The sequence below is a fragment of the Cherax quadricarinatus genome, chromosome 35 (genome assembly GCF_038502225.1).
Source record: "Cherax quadricarinatus isolate ZL_2023a chromosome 35, ASM3850222v1, whole genome shotgun sequence".
Taxonomy (NCBI): Eukaryota; Metazoa; Arthropoda; class Malacostraca; order Decapoda; family Parastacidae; genus Cherax; species Cherax quadricarinatus.
In genome coordinates, this window is record NC_091326.1 from 1,359,283 (window position 1) to 1,377,455 (window position 18,173).

Genomic DNA, 18,173 nt, shown 5'->3' on the forward strand with positions numbered 1-18,173 from the left:
TTAGTATCTGTGGTTTATCTTATATTTCAGTATCTGTGGTTTACCTTATATTTCAGTATCTGTGGTTTACCTTATATTTTAGTATGGTTTATCAGTAATGTTTCAGTTCTGTGGTGTATTTATTACACTTTATTATGTATGAAGGCTCACTGTGTTATGGTGTCATCAGCTTTGATGTATTGTGAGAATAGTAATTTGTGTATACTTTTTGTGTATTGTTTTGTGAGTGTATTACATTTAGCTTCATTGTAGTATTTCAGTTTTGGTTTGCGCACTTTAATTGGCTTTAATTATATTCTGTTATATCAGTGTACAATGGCTGTTACTATGCAAGTCTTTTGTAAGTTTAATTAAAAGATTAATAATAACCTTCTACGGTATATTGTTAAGTGGTATGCCAAACCTAATTTTTCATGACAAATGCTGCTTATGTTTATTTATAGTTTTAAGCTTGAAATATATTTACAGGATGACTTCTAACAAGACTAGAGTTTCTTACCCATTAACAGGAATTTTGCCAAACATAAAAGTTTTAGCAGGATTAGCATTATTATTAGTAGTTGCATTATATTAATGGCAAAGCACTCAGTCCGTAATAGGTCATATAGCTGCTGGGAAATGCGAGGTAATCGGATTTGATCCAAGGAAGGGGAGCGTAGCTCCCGTTCCTTGGATGGCAGGACTGAAGATAGTGTTTAAATTTGCAAGAAGACACCCAGTGTGCAAATTTGGTATTACTTGTGCCAGTGTACGACATTTGGGATGTACATCCCTTGAAGGGAGGTGTCTGGGTGCCAGTGAAGGCTTTTGAACTCTGGAATTACATATTCTCACTTTCCTTGGATCAAATCTGATTACCTCCCGTTTCTCAAGCGCTGTATAGCTCCGACGGATATGGCGCATAACTTTGAGTATAATAATAATTAGGGTATACATGAATAAAGGTAAGTGGCAACGTAGTGTGGCATCCTATATTCCATCCTGCAGCAGAAGCTCAGTAGTCCTTCAGCAGTGATAGTGGTACTACGTGTTGCTCCTCCTCTTAACCTCACCAACTACTGCGACCTTGATAATCTATGTACTGACCACACATCACACAGGTATATGACAGGTATTAACCAGTGTTGGCCTCATAAAAGACTGGCCCTGGATAGGGACTTCAACGGCAGCAAGTCACAGTAGTGGAAGATGTCGTAGCCTAACTTGAAGTTTTGTTATATTTTCGGTTCCTTAAGTACATATAAAAGTTCTCTCTCAGTGCACGAGGACTTAACGTACTTAACCACTTGTGTTTCAACTAACAGCAAACATTTATAGGAACAAATCACGTACTCTAGGCAGCTATTGAGTGAAATTTAGGTCCGTTTATTTGGTAAGTATATCAGATATATAACCCTGCAGGGAGGTGTGTCTTGATGCTGGTGAAGGACTTACGACCCAAAGGCCCTTGATAAAGTGCCTTCATGCTTGTAAAGGGCTCTTGATCCAAGGAATTGGGGCTGCCCCTCCCTTGGATCAACTCTTAGGCGCTGTGATGCCAATGAGTTTAGCGCTTTTCATGAATGTAATCCTAATGAAAAATTATATATTTAATTATATAATAAAGGATACACAGGTGATTACATTATATATAATGTATTTTAAATAATTACAAATTGCATATACTATAGGTAGACACAAATGACATTTTATGTCACCTTCAGATTCTAATGCTAATACCTTTTTTTCAGCGTTTAAAAACTAACATGCTAGCTCAGTAAATTCAATCACATTCTAGATAAAATAAGATTTTGCTTGGGTATTTAATCCAGTGTTAGTCACCCAGGAGAGCCCAATAAAATTAGTCAGTGCGTCATCGAGGACTGATGTATTTACATCAGTGTTCTTTAAGCTTGTTCCTCATGATGCGACCCACAACAGTCGGCTAACACCCAGGTACCTACTTACTGCTAGGTGAACAAGGACAGAAGGTATAAGGAAACATGCCGTATGTTTCCACTCATGCCGAGGATTGAACAGCGGATACTCGGTATGTGAGTGGTGTGCGCTATCAACCGAGCCACAGGACACCTAAATTATATTTTATGGGGTGTTGTTTTTTAGGTGAAATTTTTACCAACATATCCCTTGCCACATATCTCATTTCCGTTAGATACTAGAATTAGCCGAGGAAGCTACTGCCATGGTAGTCTAGTGGCTTGGTTGGTAACACTTCGTCTCACGTTGTTTGTCCGTGGTTCAATCCCTGGCATGGGTGGAAACGTTGGGTATGTTTCCTGACACTTGCTGCCCCTGATCACCTAGCAATAAGTACGCACCTTGGTGTTAGTCGCATTCTGGGAGACAAGATTGAAGGATCCCAATGGAAATAGACCATTTCTCAATGATGCACTGACTTTCTTGGGTTATTCTGGGTGGCTAACCCTCCGGGTTAAAAATCTGAACAAATCTTATCTTTTGTGCATGCTATAGCCATCATATAGACTATAGACAATAACGCAGAGTGCATGAATGCAATAAGGTAATCACAATATTTTAGGACACCACTATGCAGTGATTCTCTCTCTCTCTCTCTCTTAACGGAGTGAAAAACCTGTTTTTTTTTTATGGAGTGAAAAACTTACGTCAGCAGTCAGGGTTGAATTAGGCATGAACTTTAGGGGGTACAACCCATGGGCCTTCCCAAGGGGCTGGAGGGCCTCCAGAGATGTTCTCAACTTACAATTTACTGATGTTTTGGAGAAATTTATTTCTAAGAAATTACGCACAGCAAATGTTTGAATTTTAATTGTGGTTAGCCTTGTAAAAATAAATTTAATATTTCTTGACGCATGCAGCATCACCTGGGGAGTGCTTCCCTTCCCTCCATTGAAAACAACAAACTTGGTACACATAATAAACTTATATCCTAGCCTGACCTTGCCGAAATTTACTTAATATATATATATATATATATATATATATATATATATATATATATATATATATATATATATATATATATATATATATATATATATATATATATATATATATATATATATATATATATATATATATATATATATATATATATATATATATATATATATATATATATATATATATATATATATATATATATATATATATATATATATATATATATATATATATATATATATATATATATATATATATATATATATATATATATATATATATATATATATATATATATATATATATATATATATATATATATATATATATATATATATATATACACACAATAAGATCACAGTAAACAGGTGATTTCAGAATATGCAAAACAACCACTGTGAAAGAATAGAGAAATTCCAAGCGCTTTCGTGACGACTCACAATATCAAGGAACTATATATATATATATATATATATATATATATATATATATATATATATATATATATATATATATATATATATATATATATATATATATATATATATAAAAGATTAATTTGCATATAACGTTTCCTTGGGGATACTGTATATTATTTACAATTTGCCATTTATTTATTTATTTATTATTATTATTATTATTATTATTATTATTATTATTATTATTATTATTATTATTATATCAAAACTAAGCGCTAAACCCACAAGGGTCATACATCGCTGTGTTATTCCTTTATTTTGAAACAAATGTAGGATGATTGCTTAACATCGGCCTTACTTTCGTTTGTAAGATATCTTGACATAGCATATAGTTTAGTGTACTGCCTAGTCCAGTATTCCTCGATAAATGAATACACAAATACATGGCGTTCAAGAAAGTAACTATAATACTGACCGTATACATTACATTTAGTTACATCATCGTGTGTGTAGATGCCAGATTGCCAGAAGTAGCTGTAGCCCAAACCAAGTCTATACCTGGCTACTCCAACATCCACCAGTCTCTTTAAATTGCAAGTTACTGTTTAAATGTGTTGATCTACGTTCATGTTATTATAACATGTTATAGATCAAACTGCATTCCTGTAGCATTTAAATTATTTTTTTAATTATCTCGTAATATTCCTAATGCTTGACACAGCCTAAAGTTATAAGCGACTGCTTCATTCAGAGTAATTCATCAGCCTTACGTAAGAACAAGTCAGTATGAGATAGAATCCATATGCTTTGTGCATTATTTTTTTTTAATATCTAAACCTGACTTCACCTCTGAGCATATTATGAGTTATTAACAAGTGAATACAGTGATGAAATTGGTAATCGCCAAGAAATTAAACTATGAAATTGTTATAAGTAGATTCTAGATTCGTAGGATCCTCGATATGTGTTCTCGTTGATGTTCATTCGCTCTGTAGAGTAGACTAATTCTCTGTAAGGATTTATAACACAGGAATAGTGGCAGTATTGTCGCAATTAACTGTTAAACATTTTAAGATAGAAATCCATTAAAAGAGAGTGGGGTCTATAACCTGACTTTCACTAAATCACCACAGCTCCAGCCTGTCCATCAATAATCATGAAAATTGTGGGAGCCAAACATGACAGTCTTATTGAACAGGCACCTGGAATATTTACAAACTCTGTGCTGGCAAGTATAGTGTAGCATGTGTTGGTGGAGACCGCCACATCCTGCAGAGGCTGAGGTGTTGCTCCATGTAATGGTTATTACCCCTTCCACGTAATGGATATTACACCTTCCTTTCCCCTTAAAACAGTATTGAAGAAGGTATTCAAGTCATTTGAATATTAAAATTTAATCTAGGGGGAGGTGAGGCGAATGGACAGGCCACTTAACACTTTCTGTCCCTGTTCACCTAGACCTAGAGGGTGTGCCGGGGGTGAACGCCTCCTCCGCCCAGTCCTTGACCAGGCCTGGTGGATCAGGGTTCGTCCAGCGTACGAACCACAACCAGACTGACTGGGTACTGACAGGTATCTGTCCAGTTCCCTCTTGAAAGCAGCCAGAGGTCTCTTGGTGGGAGGCAGCCTCCCACCTGGAGACAGGTGGGAGGCTGTCGAATAATCTGGGGCCCCTGACACTTAATGTGTTTTCTTTTAGTGTATTAATAGCACCCCTACTTTTCATTGGGGGTATGTTGCACTATCTCCCTAGTCTTTTGCTTTCGTATGGAGGGATTTGTGTGTGCAGATTTGGGAGAGAAATCCTCTGACATTAACACTCCCAAGTCCTTCACACTACTTTTCCACTATTGTGTGATTAGAGTTTGTAGTATACTCAGTTCTAGCTATTATTTCCTCCAGTTTTCCATAACGGAGTAGTTGAAATTTGTCCTCATTAAGTGTTATGTTGTTTTCCGTTGTCCACTGGAAAACTTGGTTTATATCTGCTTGGAGATTTACCGTGTCCTCAGTGGAGGACAGTTTCATGCAGATGACACGGTGCTATGGTTTACATCTCTATGTCTGATATGAGGATGAGGAACAGGTTGGGGGGCTTTTCACTGTGACATCCTCTGACTTACTCTGTTTACCACTACTCTCTGTGTTCGATTGGTTAGAAAGTTGAAGATCCATCTGCCCACTCTGTAGCACGCATTTTGTGTGGTATTATACCATGATCGCACTTGTCAAAGGCTTTTGCAAAATCTGCATTGTTTGTCATCTAGTGCACCCAGGACTATATCATAGTGGTCCAGTAGTTGCGTGAGGCAGGATCGACGTGCTCTAAACCATGCTTCCCCGGATTGTGCAATTTTGGGAAACCAAGTGATTTGTGATGATGCTTCTTAGAACTCTTCTTTTTTTTCATGATATGGGACGTTAGAGCTACTGGTCTATAGTTCTTAGCTATCGCTTTGCTGCCACCTTTATGAAGTGGGGCTATATCCTGGAAGTAAATAAATACCCAGGGGTTGAGTAAGTAGTATTTTTTATTTTTTTTTGCATTCAAGGGAAGAGGCAATAAAGACCCCAAAGAAAATAAACCACGGTGCTTGTCTATCTTGGTTTATTATGGGTTACTAATCCATTGGGGGTTAATAAACCGAATAGCAGTTGTCAGAGACAACTTACTGTCGTTCGGTACACGACGATCCACCTCGGGTGCTAAATTCATGTGATGCCTCGTCTATCGCTAACTAATAATAATAATATAATAATATATTTATTTACTACAAGTACATGTACATGGCCTAGCTGACATCAATGACATACTACTATATAGAAAGCCCCTTGTTATGCTGAGCATTTCGGGCAAATTAGGCCAGTGTCCCAGGATGCGACCCACACCTGTCGACTAACACCCAGGTACCCAATTTACTGATGGGGAACATAAACAACAGGTGTAAAGAAACACGCCCGATGTTTCTACCCTGGCTGGGTATCGAACCCAGACCCTCGCCGTAATGGTCACCGGGTGATATTTGTAGCTCTGTTTGTGGTAGCGTTGAGTTTTTTTTTTTTTTTTTTTTTTTTTTTTTTTTTTTTTTTTTTTTTTTTTTTTTTTTTTTTTTTTTTTTTTTTTTTTGGTGGTGGTTATAGTGTTCAGCTCAGGTATCAACTTGGCATCTTAAGGGTTTCAGAATTGGCAGTAGTTAGTGCTTCAAAATTATGTAGACAAGTTTATGAGTATATGGCTTTCTGTTTTGGGATAGTGTAGCTCTACAATTGTAGGGTCAGACGGCTTTTTTGGGGGGGAGGAGAAGGAGGAGGAGGAAGAGTAGGAGAAAGAGGAAGAGGAGGAGGAGGAAGAGTAGTAGTAAGAGTAGTAGTAGTAGTAGTAGTAGTGGTGCTGCTCAGACACCCTCAAGATGGGTTGAGTGGGAGAATATTTTTCAGTGACCACATGAAGGAAAGACATGTTGCAGTATGCGGCTGTACTATGGTATACGCACTTTGAAAACATAACTAAATAGACAAATCTGAAAGATATACTACTAATTGGATTCTAGAATTCGGAAATATGAGTTTGGAAGAAAGAATAAAATACAGGAAATGCGCTAGTTGTAAGACATGAATAACTACATACACGTTTATAAAACAATATAAAAGTATATTTCTTGGTAATATTAATAAAAAGAAGAAAAGGGTAGATAGCTAGCATAGAATCAATAAAAATTGTCAAGAACATTGAAATTTTAGCAACTCGTATGATAATTTATAATAGACGATAGGACACCACTTGTGTATATATATATATACATATATATACATATATATAGGATTGCTGGTTTCTTTTTCTGTCTCATAAACACGCTAAGATAACAGGGATATCTTGCTACTCCTACTTACACTTTGGTCACACTTCACAGACACGCACATGCATATATATATATACATACATCTAGGTTTTTCTCCTTTTTCTAAATAGCTCTTGTTCTTTTTTATTTCTTCTATTGTCCATGGGGAAGTGGAAAAGAATCTTTCCTCCGTAAGCCATGCGTGTCGTATGAGGCGACTAAAATGCCGGGAGCAATGGGCTAGTAACCCCTTCTCCTGTATACAATTACTAAAAAAGAGAAGAAGAAAAACTTTATAAAACTGGGTTGCTTAAATGTGCGTGGATGTAGTGCGGATGACAAGAAACAGATGATTGCTGATGTTATGAATGAAAAGAAGTTGGATGTCCTGGCCCTAAGCGAAACAAAGCTGAAGGGGGTAGGAGAGTTTCAGTGGGGGGAAATAAATGGGATTAAATCTGGAGTATCTGAGAGAGTTAGAGCAAAGGAAGGGGTAGCAGTAATGTTAAATGATCAGTTATGGAAGGAGAAAAGAGAATATGAATGTGTAAATTCAAGAATTATGTGGATTAAAGTAAAGGTTGGATGCGAGAAGTGGGTCATAATAAGCGTGTATGCACCTGGAGAAGAGAGGAATGCAGAGGAGAGAGAGAGATTTTGGGAGATGTTAAGTGAATGTATAGGAGCCTTTGAACCAAGTGAGAGAGTAATTGTGGTAGGGGACTTGAATGCTAAAGTAGGAGAAACTTTTAGAGAGGGTGTGGTAGGTAAGTTTGGGGTGCCAGGTGTAAATGATAATGGGAGCCCTTTGATTGAACTTTGTATAGAAAGGGGTTTAGTTATAGGTAATACATATTTTAAGAAAAAGAGGATAAATAAGTATACACGATATGATGTAGGGCGAAATGACAGTAGTTTGTTGGATTATGTATTGGTAGATAAAAGACTGTTGAGTAGACTTCAGGATGTACATGTTTATAGAGGGGCCACAGATATATCAGATCACTTTCTAGTTGTAGCTACACTGAGAGTAAAAGGTAGATGGGATACAAGGAGAATAGAAGCATCAGGGAAGAGAGAGGTGAAGGTTTATAAACTAAAAGAGGAGGCAGTTAGGGTAAGATATAAACAGCTATTGGAGGATAGATGGGCTAATGAGAGCATAGGCAATGGGGTCGAAGAGGTATGGGGTAGGTTTAAAAATGTAGTGTTAGAGTGTTCAGCAGAAGTTTGTGGTTACAGGAAAGTGGGTGCAGGAGGGAAGAGGAGCGATTGGTGGAATGATGATGTAAAGAGAGTAGTAAGGGAGAAAAAGTTAGCATATGAGAAGTTTTTACAAAGTAGAAGTGATGCAAGGAGGGAAGAGTATATGGAGAAAAAGAGAGAGGTTAAGAGAGTGGTGAAGCAATGTAAAAAGAGAGCAAATGAGAGAGTGGGTGAGATGTTATCAACAAATTTTGTTGAAAATAAGAAAAAGTTTTGGAGTGAGATTAACAAGTTAAGAAAGCCTAGAGAACAAATTGATTTGTCAGTTAAAAATAGGAGAGGAGAGTTATTAAATGGAGAGTTAGAGGTATTGGGAAGATGGAAGGAATATTTTGAGGAATTGTTAAATGTTGATGAAGATAGGGAAGCTGTGATTTCGTGTATAGGGCAAGGAGGAATAACATCTTGTAGGAGTGAGGAAGAGCCAGTTGTGAGTGTGGGGGAAGTTCGTGAGGCAGTAGGTAAAATGAAAGGGGGTAAGGCAGCCGGGATTGATGGGATAAAGATAGAAATGTTAAAAGCAGGTGGGGATATAGTTTTGGAGTGGTTGGTGCAATTATTTAATAAATGTATGGAAGAGGGTAAGGTACCTAGGGATTGGCAGAGAGCATGCATAGTTCCTTTGTATAAAGGCAAAGGGGATAAAAGAGAGTGCAAAAATTATAGGGGGATAAGTCTGTTGAGTGTACCTGGTAAAGTGTATGGTAGAGTTATAATTGAAAGAATTAAGAGTAAGACGGAGAATAGGATAGCAGATGAACAAGGAGGCTTTAGGAAAGGTAGGGGGTGTGTGGACCAGGTGTTTACAGTGAAACATATAAGTGAACAGTATTTAGATAAGGCTAAAGAGGTCTTTGTGGCATTTATGGATTTGGAAAAGGCGTATGACAGGGTGGATAGGGGGGCAATGTGGCAGATGGTGCAAGTGTATGGTGTAGGAGGTAGGTTACTGAAAGCAGTGAAGAGTTTTTACGAGGATAGTGAGGCTCAAGTTAGAGTATGTAGGAAAGAGGGAAATTTTTTCCCAGTAAAAGTAGGCCTTAGACAAGGATGTGTGATGTCACCGTGGTTGTTTAATATATTTATAGATGGGGTTGTAAGAGAAGTAAATGCGAGGGTCTTGGCAAGAGGCGTGGAGTTAAAAGATAAAGAATCACACACAAAGTGGGAGTTGTCACAGCTGCTCTTTGCTGATGACACTGTGCTCTTGGGAGATTCTGAAGAGAAGTTGCAGAGATTGGTGGATGAATTTGGTAGGGTGTGCAAAAGAAGAAAATTAAAGGTGAATACAGGAAAGAGTAAGGTTATGAGGATAACAAAAAGATTAGGTGATGAAAGATTGAATATCAGATTGGAGGGAGAGAGTATGGAGGAGGTGAACGTATTCAGATATTTGGGAGTGGACGTGTCAGCGGATGGGTCTATGAAAGATGAGGTGAATCATAGAATTGATGAGGGAAAAAGAGTGAGTGGTGCACTTAGGAGTCTGTGGAGACAAAGAACTTTGTCCTTGGAGGCAAAGAGGGGAATGTATGAGAGTATAGTTTTACCAACGCTCTTATATGGGTGTGAAGCGTGGGTGATGAATGTTGCAGCGAGGAGAAGGCTGGAGGCAGTGGAGATGTCATGTCTGAGGGCAATGTGTGGTGTGAATATAATGCAGAGAATTAGTAGTTTGGAAGTTAGGAGGAGGTGCGGGATTACCAAAACTGTTGTCCAGAGGGCTGAGGAAGGGTTGTTGAGGTGGTTCGGACATGTAGAGAGAATGGAGCGAAACAGAATGACTTCAAGAGTGTATCAGTCTGTAGTGGAAGGAAGGCGGGGTAGGGGTCGGCCTAGGAAGGGTTGGAGGGAGGGGGTAAAGAAGGTTTTGTGTGCGAGGGGCTTGGACTTCCAGCAGGCATGCGTGAGCGTGTTTGATAGGAGTGAATGGAGACAAATGGTTTTTAATACTTGACGTGCTGTTGGAGTGTGAGCAAAGTAACATTTATGAAGGGATTCAGGGAAACCGGCAGGCCGGACTTGAGTTCTGGAGATGGGAAGTACAGTGCCTGCACTCTGAAGGAGGGGTGTTAATGTTGCAGTTTAAAAACTGTAGTGTAAAGCACCCTTCTGGCAAGACAGTGATGGAGTGAATGATGGTGAAAGTTTTTCTTTTTCGGGCCACCCTGCCTTGGTGGGAATCGGCCGGTGTGATAATAAAAAAAAAAAAAAATACACATTATATATAGATATATATATATATATATATATATATATATATATATATATATATATATATATATATATATATATATATATATATATATATATATATATATATATATATATATATATATAATGCATTCACGAAGACCCAGGCAAGGAGAAGTTCAGGTTGAGCTGACAGACGCGCGCTTGCATACCAGGCAGAGGCCGACACCAGGGAAAGGGGACGATGACATGGGGTTTCACAGGTTGTGTGGTAACACACAGCCAGATCCTTGTGCAAATATTAAACTATTACAGTGCTACTGAGAAAACCATAGGCAGGGGCTGCAGTGAAATGTAAAACTTCATTTGAAATAAAGTGACACTGATTTTTAAGTGTCATCATAGGTTATAGCTGCATGTGGTATGCGTACATCTATGTGCCCCAGAATCATCGTATAAATTTATGCTTTTGTGTACAAAATAATTTGTAGACTTTTTGAATAAAGCTTATCACTGATCCTCATCTGTGGTTCAGTTGGTAGCGCTCTCAGCTCGTATTCTTGAGGTCCGGGGTTCGAGCCCCAGCAAGGGTGAAACGTAGGGCATGTTTCCTTACACCTGTTACCCCTATTAACCTGGCAGTTAAAACTTGGATGTTATCGGCTTTTGTGGGCCACATCCCAAGGGGTGTTAGTATACCTCATATAGGACTTGGCTTTGAAATGAGCTATGGCAGGATAACAGCTCTTAGCCTCTAAATTCAGCTGTGTAAAAGAAAAAAAATAGCATCGAGTATCTGGACTATATAGATCCCCATGCATGACCCCACACTGTTTTCTAGGTACCTGTTTGTGTTATCTTATGTCCAGAATCTAGACACTTATTGATGATGTTTCCATTGGCCCTCCTCGCCTTTCCATTCCTTTTCTCAAAGTCTGGCAGCTCATAAGAGATGGTAAAAGTAGTTCCAACCCTGCTGGAAGGAAACCTGAAAATCTGCCGTAACTACTGAACTCATACTAGAGTGCTTGACCATTTCCTCATCGCCTTCCTGAAGTCTTCTAGCTCAGGCTGACACATTTTCATTACCTCATGTATACAACCACCCATCCTGTGTAATGGAATAAAACAGAGGAAATATAACTAGCTTGTGGTTCTATCATGCAACATTCCTGGATATATAGCCTAATGGTTATATATCCAGGATTGTTAAATAAAGATTTTTTTTCTACCTGTTTTTACAATTCAAAAACTTATATTTAACTCTTGACTAGTTCATGCCTAATTCCACATCACTTCCAGAAAGTCTCACCTCTGACATGTCGCTTCACAAGTGCAGAATCATACAGTGGTTCATTTTGATATATATATTTTTTTTTTTCACTGCTGAATTTAAAGTATTATGTGTACGTATAACGTTGGGATTTTTTTGTTTAACTTTTAGAGGTAAAGAGGGGGAAGGAATAGAGGCCTCACACCCACCCCAACTTGTGATTTAGTATTACATCTGATTCACACGCTAACTTTCACATGCGAGTTAGCAGTGAAGAATACGATCCAGGTTGATTTTTACTACTCAGGGATTGGGTTAGGGGAGTTTGAAGGCAACGGGGAATTGTTGGCTGCCAGGGTACCTTTGTAACTTGTCATGATTGTGACCAGATCTACCTGGAATTCATTACCTTTGTAACTTGCTCAGCTATCAAAACTTTGGGGCCCAGTCCCTGGACTCTTTATGTACCTCTGTACTGTTTTGACTACCGCCCACAGGATGGGTATGGGGTGCATAATAAAGATGTTAAACTGTTAAACTAACAGGGTGTATGACTGGTTACAGCCAGCATTTACCCAGACACTGGAAAGCCTACTACCTGCTGACGTTACGATTAGCTGAGCTGTGGTGGGGAGAGTGAGGGTTTGGCTATAAAGGAGAAAGGGAGGGTTTGGTAGTAGAAGGAGGAAGGGTAAGTCTGTGGGGAAGGGAGGGTATTGCTGTGTTGCAGGGATGGACGGAGGGTGTTCCTGTGGTGCAGAGATGGACGGAGGGTATTGCTGTGGTGCAGAGATGGACGGAGGGTATTACTGTGGTGCAGAGATGGACGGAGGGTGTTGCTGTGGAGCAGAGATGGACTGAGGGTGTTTCTGTGGTGCAGAGATGGACGGAGGGTATTGTTGTGAGGCAGAGATGGAGGGAGGGTGTTGATGTGGTGCAGAGATGGACGGAGGGTATTGCTGTGGTGCAGAGATGGACGGAGGGTATTGCTGTGGTGCGGAGATGGACGGAGGGTATTGCTGTGGTGCAGAGATGGAGGAAGGGTGTTGATGTGGGGCAGAGATGGACGGAGGGTATTGCTGTGGTGCAGAGATGGACGGAGGGTATTGCTGTGGTGCAGAAATGTAGGAAGGGTGTTGCTGTGGGGCAGAGATGGAGGTAGGGTGTTGCTGTGAAGAGATGGAAGGAGGTAGAGTGTTGCTTTGGTGAAGAGATGGAAAGAGGTTGAGTGTTGCTGTGGTGAAGAGATGGAAGGAGTGAGGGTATGTCTGGCTGTGATACGAGCAGTTGTATTGTTTCATGATTATTGATGATACAGCTTCAAGGAAGCCTCGTATGTTTATTACACACTTCCACTTGTACCGAGCCGGTGTTGAAATATTTCCGGTTGACACGGTGTGTAGTTTTACCCCTTGCATGATAAGAGATGGTTTTCTGAAGACTAAAATACATGTTCAACACTTGGGTATCTTTACTCTCGAAACTTTTCACTTACACAACAAGCTTCTTCAGTCGAATATAAAATTGGAGATAGTAGTATTTGATTTGACGTGATCAGTCCCTCAAGCTTATAAAGCAAAGACTTTCGGTGAAACCTTATATAAACCATACCCCCGGCCGGGATTGAACCCGCGGTCATAGAGTCTCAAAACTCTATGACCGCGGGTTCAATCCCGGCCGGGGGTATGGTTTGTTTGCAATCGTGTCATTACGATTTCTTGAGTCAAACCTTATATATTAGAGCAGAAGTGAGGTGAAGCAGCTGGAGGTGACATCGCAAGAAAGCTTGCCCTCTAGTGGACGTAGGTCATGCTACACAGTTTAACAGAGTTGAGTTTCAACTCCAGGGTCTCGAATATATTGAGCTACAGCTCCTGATACTACCAGTGATACACCGGTCTGGTCTCAGGCAGTATTGGTGGAGGTGATAGTGATTATGTTGGTGGTGACAATGGTGATAAGCAGTAATGGTGCTGGTGCTGGTGTTGGTACTAGATACGAGTGAGGGCACGGTCATTGTAGACGAGGAAGGCAGCGGGTGAACTTACTGAAGTTGGGTTGTCACCCTCACACGCCTGGCGCCATGAGTATTAAAAGAAGACTCGTGAGTGTTGTTCTCTATGCTTATCAACCCACTGGTGATACTACTGAAATGGTTTTCATACATAACCCGTTCTTCCACCACCAGTGATATATTTATATTGCCAAACTATATTGGACTATTGTGTACTTATTTGGGATTAAATATTGTTTTTCTAAGTTAATGTAACGGTTGCAAGCCAACATAACGTAACCTTGGTCCCACATCAACATATTAGAATCACTTAAGAAAACAAGAAGAGGTTTGGCAAGCTGTGCAAAATGCCTCCGATGAAAAGCAGGGGCGAGACAAGCACACCAAGAAACAATTCATTAAGTATAAGGGGGATCAAGACTCAACACGTCCTCTACATACGTAAAAGGAATACCAACATTCTTCTAGTAGTCTTCAAGAGGAAACTTGAGAAATTCCTCAAATTATTTTCTGATAAACCGGGCTGTGATGCACAATCTTGATAGAGTGCCGCCCTCCACAGCCTGGTCGATTAGGCCAGCAGCATAGAGGCCTGGTTTGAGACCGGGCCGTGGGGGCGGTGTGCCCTGAAATAGTCTACAGATAATCTGCAGGTAAACTCAAGTATAAATGCCTTAATATTATAGTCCATTTTATTTGTCTACAAATAATATACAGGTAAACCTAACTTAAAATGTATATTAATATTATAGACCATTATATTTCTTTAGTTTACTGTCTTCAATCTTCATTTCTTGTAGTCTATTAATCCTATTTATGAGTTTTCTCAAGTCAAACCTGATAACATGATCACGTTTCTCAAGTCAAATCTTGGAGCCATTTGTCGGACCAGGCTTGTAGCCTATCCAGATTCCTTTGTAGCCTTTCCTGGTCCTCGTCAGTTTGTATTCTCCTCATTAGTTTCACGTAATCTGCGAATAAAGATACCTTTGACTCTGTCCCTTCTGTCATGTCATTCACGTATACGAAAAACAACACCAGGCCTAGGACTGACCCTTCTGGAACCCCACTCGACACGTGCACCCATTCCGACTCCACATCACGGACCATCACTCGTGTCCTTCCTGTAAAGTATTCCCTGATCCATTGCAGTGTTTTCCTGTTATCCCTACCTGCTACTCGAGCTTTTTGTGTGTGTAGTAGTAGTAGTTACTAGTTGTCAAAGGCGCTTATCGCTAGATACTTGGCCTGGTGGTGGAGGGTTTGTGTATCCGAGGAGGCACTGTTGTTGTATGTCTTATCACTAGTAGATATAAAAGCAGACGTGTAGTTTTTGTTGTCTATTAGAGACGAGATATATAGCAACACTTCCTGCCTTTAATAAACTCACACACATGGTGGATCAAAGAATATCATAGGAAAGGTAATAAAAAGTAATTGTCAGGTAAGAGACGTCAGAATGGGGAAAAGTAACTAGCGGGGCTCTTCAAGGATCGGTTTTAGAGCTAGTACTGTTTCTGGTTTATTTGAATGACATTCCATATGGGATTGATATAAATATATCTCTGTTTGTTAATAATGTAAAACTAATGAGAATAAAAACAAATGAGGTATAGACTAAGGTGGGGGAAGAGGCTGCAAAATTCACTCACAAAGACCCTAGGGTAAGCACAGTGACCAGTATAACGCTAGATGCTCACATCAGCGAATAATCTCTGCATTCAGTGCTTGTCTGGCAAATCTAAGAGTAGGTAGCCTTTAGGAATCTCAACAGTCATTTCGGGCCCTTTATACAATGTACATAAAGCCTGTTTTGGAATATGCAGCGCCAGTATGGAATCCGCACTTGAAAAAAAAAATGTTTAGGAAACTGTAGAAGTGTGCAACAAGGCTTGTTTCTAAGCTAAAGGGCGTGAGCAACGAGGAGAGGCTAACTGAATTGAACCTAACGACATGGGAAGATAACCAGAAGGCGACGATAACATAAAAAAACATTCATGGCCATTGATGAAGTAGACAGGGATAGGCTCTTATCGAAGCGAGAAACGGGAATTCGGTGACACCACTAAGTTACAGTCACAGATCCCCTCAAGGAAGGTTCCTTGATGTTGGTGAGGGGCTCTTGATTTAGGGAATTGGATCTGTGCTCGTTCCCCGAATTAAGCCTGAATGCCTTCCACATCCCCCCAGGCGCTGTATAATCCTCCGGGTTTAGCGCTTCCCCCTTGATTATAATAATATAAAGCTCCTGGAGACCGATTATTATTATAATCAAGGGGGAAGCGCTAAACCCGGAGGATTATACAGCGCCTGGGGGAAGGGATGTGGAAGGCATTCAGGCTTAATTCGGGGAACTGGAGCACAGATCCAATTCCCTAAATCAAGAGCCCCTCACCAACATCAAGGAACCTTCCTTGAGGGGTCCTGGAGACCGAAATGTTGCCACAATAAAATGTCACATTAGTTGCACTTGTGTCCTTTTACTTTACATATTGTCGGTAATTCCACCAACATTAATACAAGATGGACTTAGTTGTTAACTGAAAAAAAAATCGGTCAAAAGAATACTATGAAATAACATTTCTAGAACAATTTAATGGATTGCAAGAAAATAAAAAGAACAAAAATGGCACAATACCGTGTCTGGAACAATACAAAATACGTAATCCGCACAAGAGAAAAAAAAACCTTATAACAACGTCATCATAAGTTTCTTTCTCCTGTGTGCTGGTTATTTGTGTATTTATAAGATTATAAGAGGATGTAGTGCCACATCCACGAGTATAGCTCTGCTCCTGTTACTACAAATATGGGTAATTGTATAAGAATCAACTGTCTACACAAGAAACACTTATCTACTCCAAATAACCCGCACATGGGACCATCTTCAAGTCACACTTGACTTGCAAAATGGTTCAAGTCCGACCGGAACGTCGTCGTAAGCTTCTCCTATGTGTGGGTTATTTGTACATTATTCCGGTCACAGTATTGTGCCTTTTTGTTCATTCTCCTGTCTACATTCACCTGCTTACACTCACGGCTCCATATTCAAGACCTGTAGTAGTCAGTCAGTCTGTTAGGTTTAAAGCCTAGGGATCACAGGTGGGTAATTGAGGCTGCAGTTCACCTATACACTTGAGAATACTCTTAAACTTTATAATAGGGATTAAGGTAAGCTTTGTATGTACACAGAATATAGTTTGTATATATGCATTGAGATATCCGCCTAAAAAAAAAAAATACCACGGGCGGGGTTAGAACCCGCGATCAGTCTCGCTAGCCCAGTGGCTAACGCGACGGTCTGGAGTTTTGAGACATCGCGGGTTCTAACCCCGACCGTGGTATGATTTGTTTACAATCGTGTCATTACGATTTCGTGAGTCAGATATCCGCCTCTTTGTATGTACCCGTGCTGTATAGTCCTTGTGGCTTAGCGCTTCTTTTTGATTATAATAATAATTTGTATGTACCCTCAAGGGATACCATCCTTTACTGTACATACATTGGGGAATGCCACCTTTTACTACATATACCGAGAACTACCACCTTTCCTTTTACATGACGAGAAATGTGGAAAAAGACACTTATGTACAATTCAGAACATTTATTAGAGGAAATGTTTCACTACGAAACGTTTCAACCAAACCAGTTTGCTTGAAACACCTTTCAAAACATTTGAAAGACTCATCAACCAATGCTTCCGCAAAAACCTTGAAACTAATAACATCCTAATAGAAAAACAGTTTGGCTTCAGATGTCACAGATCAACACAAAACGCTCTAAACATCATCATTAAGTATTTGTACATAAACAAAACCCAAGGTCTTATAAGAGCACTCTTCGAAAAGGATATCAAAGAAGTGTTTGACACTGGCACTGCAGCTAAAGTACAAAATCTGTAACAATTTCAACATCCCAAGCACCACACAGACACTTCAACTTTTTATATAATACCATAATGCTAATAAAATTTCAAAAGCAACACTGATTTTTCTCATTGTATAAGAATACCCCAAGGCTCTGTTCTCTCCTTCACACTAAATATTCACTACACTAATGACTCATCAGACTCAATTCACTGATGTACTCAACATCCATACAGACATTACACAGCAACTCACATACAGGCAGAGTGATACAATGTAACTGAGAACATTATGCTCTACAGGTGCAATAAGCACATGGATACAATGTAATTGAGAACACTATGTTCTATAGGTTCAAAATACGATGAGCGTTAATTTAAT

At 39.4% G+C, this 18,173-nt stretch overlaps 1 protein-coding gene across 5 annotated transcripts in view; it reads left to right on the forward strand.

The window, feature by feature from the left end:
- Positions 1-807: 807 nt before the first annotated feature.
- The window catches only part of LOC128695188 (galactosylgalactosylxylosylprotein 3-beta-glucuronosyltransferase P), a 41,242-nt gene continuing 23,876 nt past the window's right edge, over positions 808-18,173 (forward strand). The window contains exon 1 of one of the 5 annotated variants that reach the window (XM_070091289.1): positions 808-944. Coding sequence is in view for 1 of the 5 variants with exons in the window: in XM_053785687.2 (XP_053641662.1) it covers positions 13,996-14,016 (21 nt within the window). In the remaining 4 variants the exon portion in view is untranslated. Of the gene's footprint in view, positions 945-989; positions 1,112-13,853; positions 14,017-14,039; positions 14,580-18,173 lie in introns of those variants that run through there. The other 4 variants (XM_053785688.2, XM_053785689.2, XM_053785687.2 and 1 more) reach the window with 4 other exon arrangements.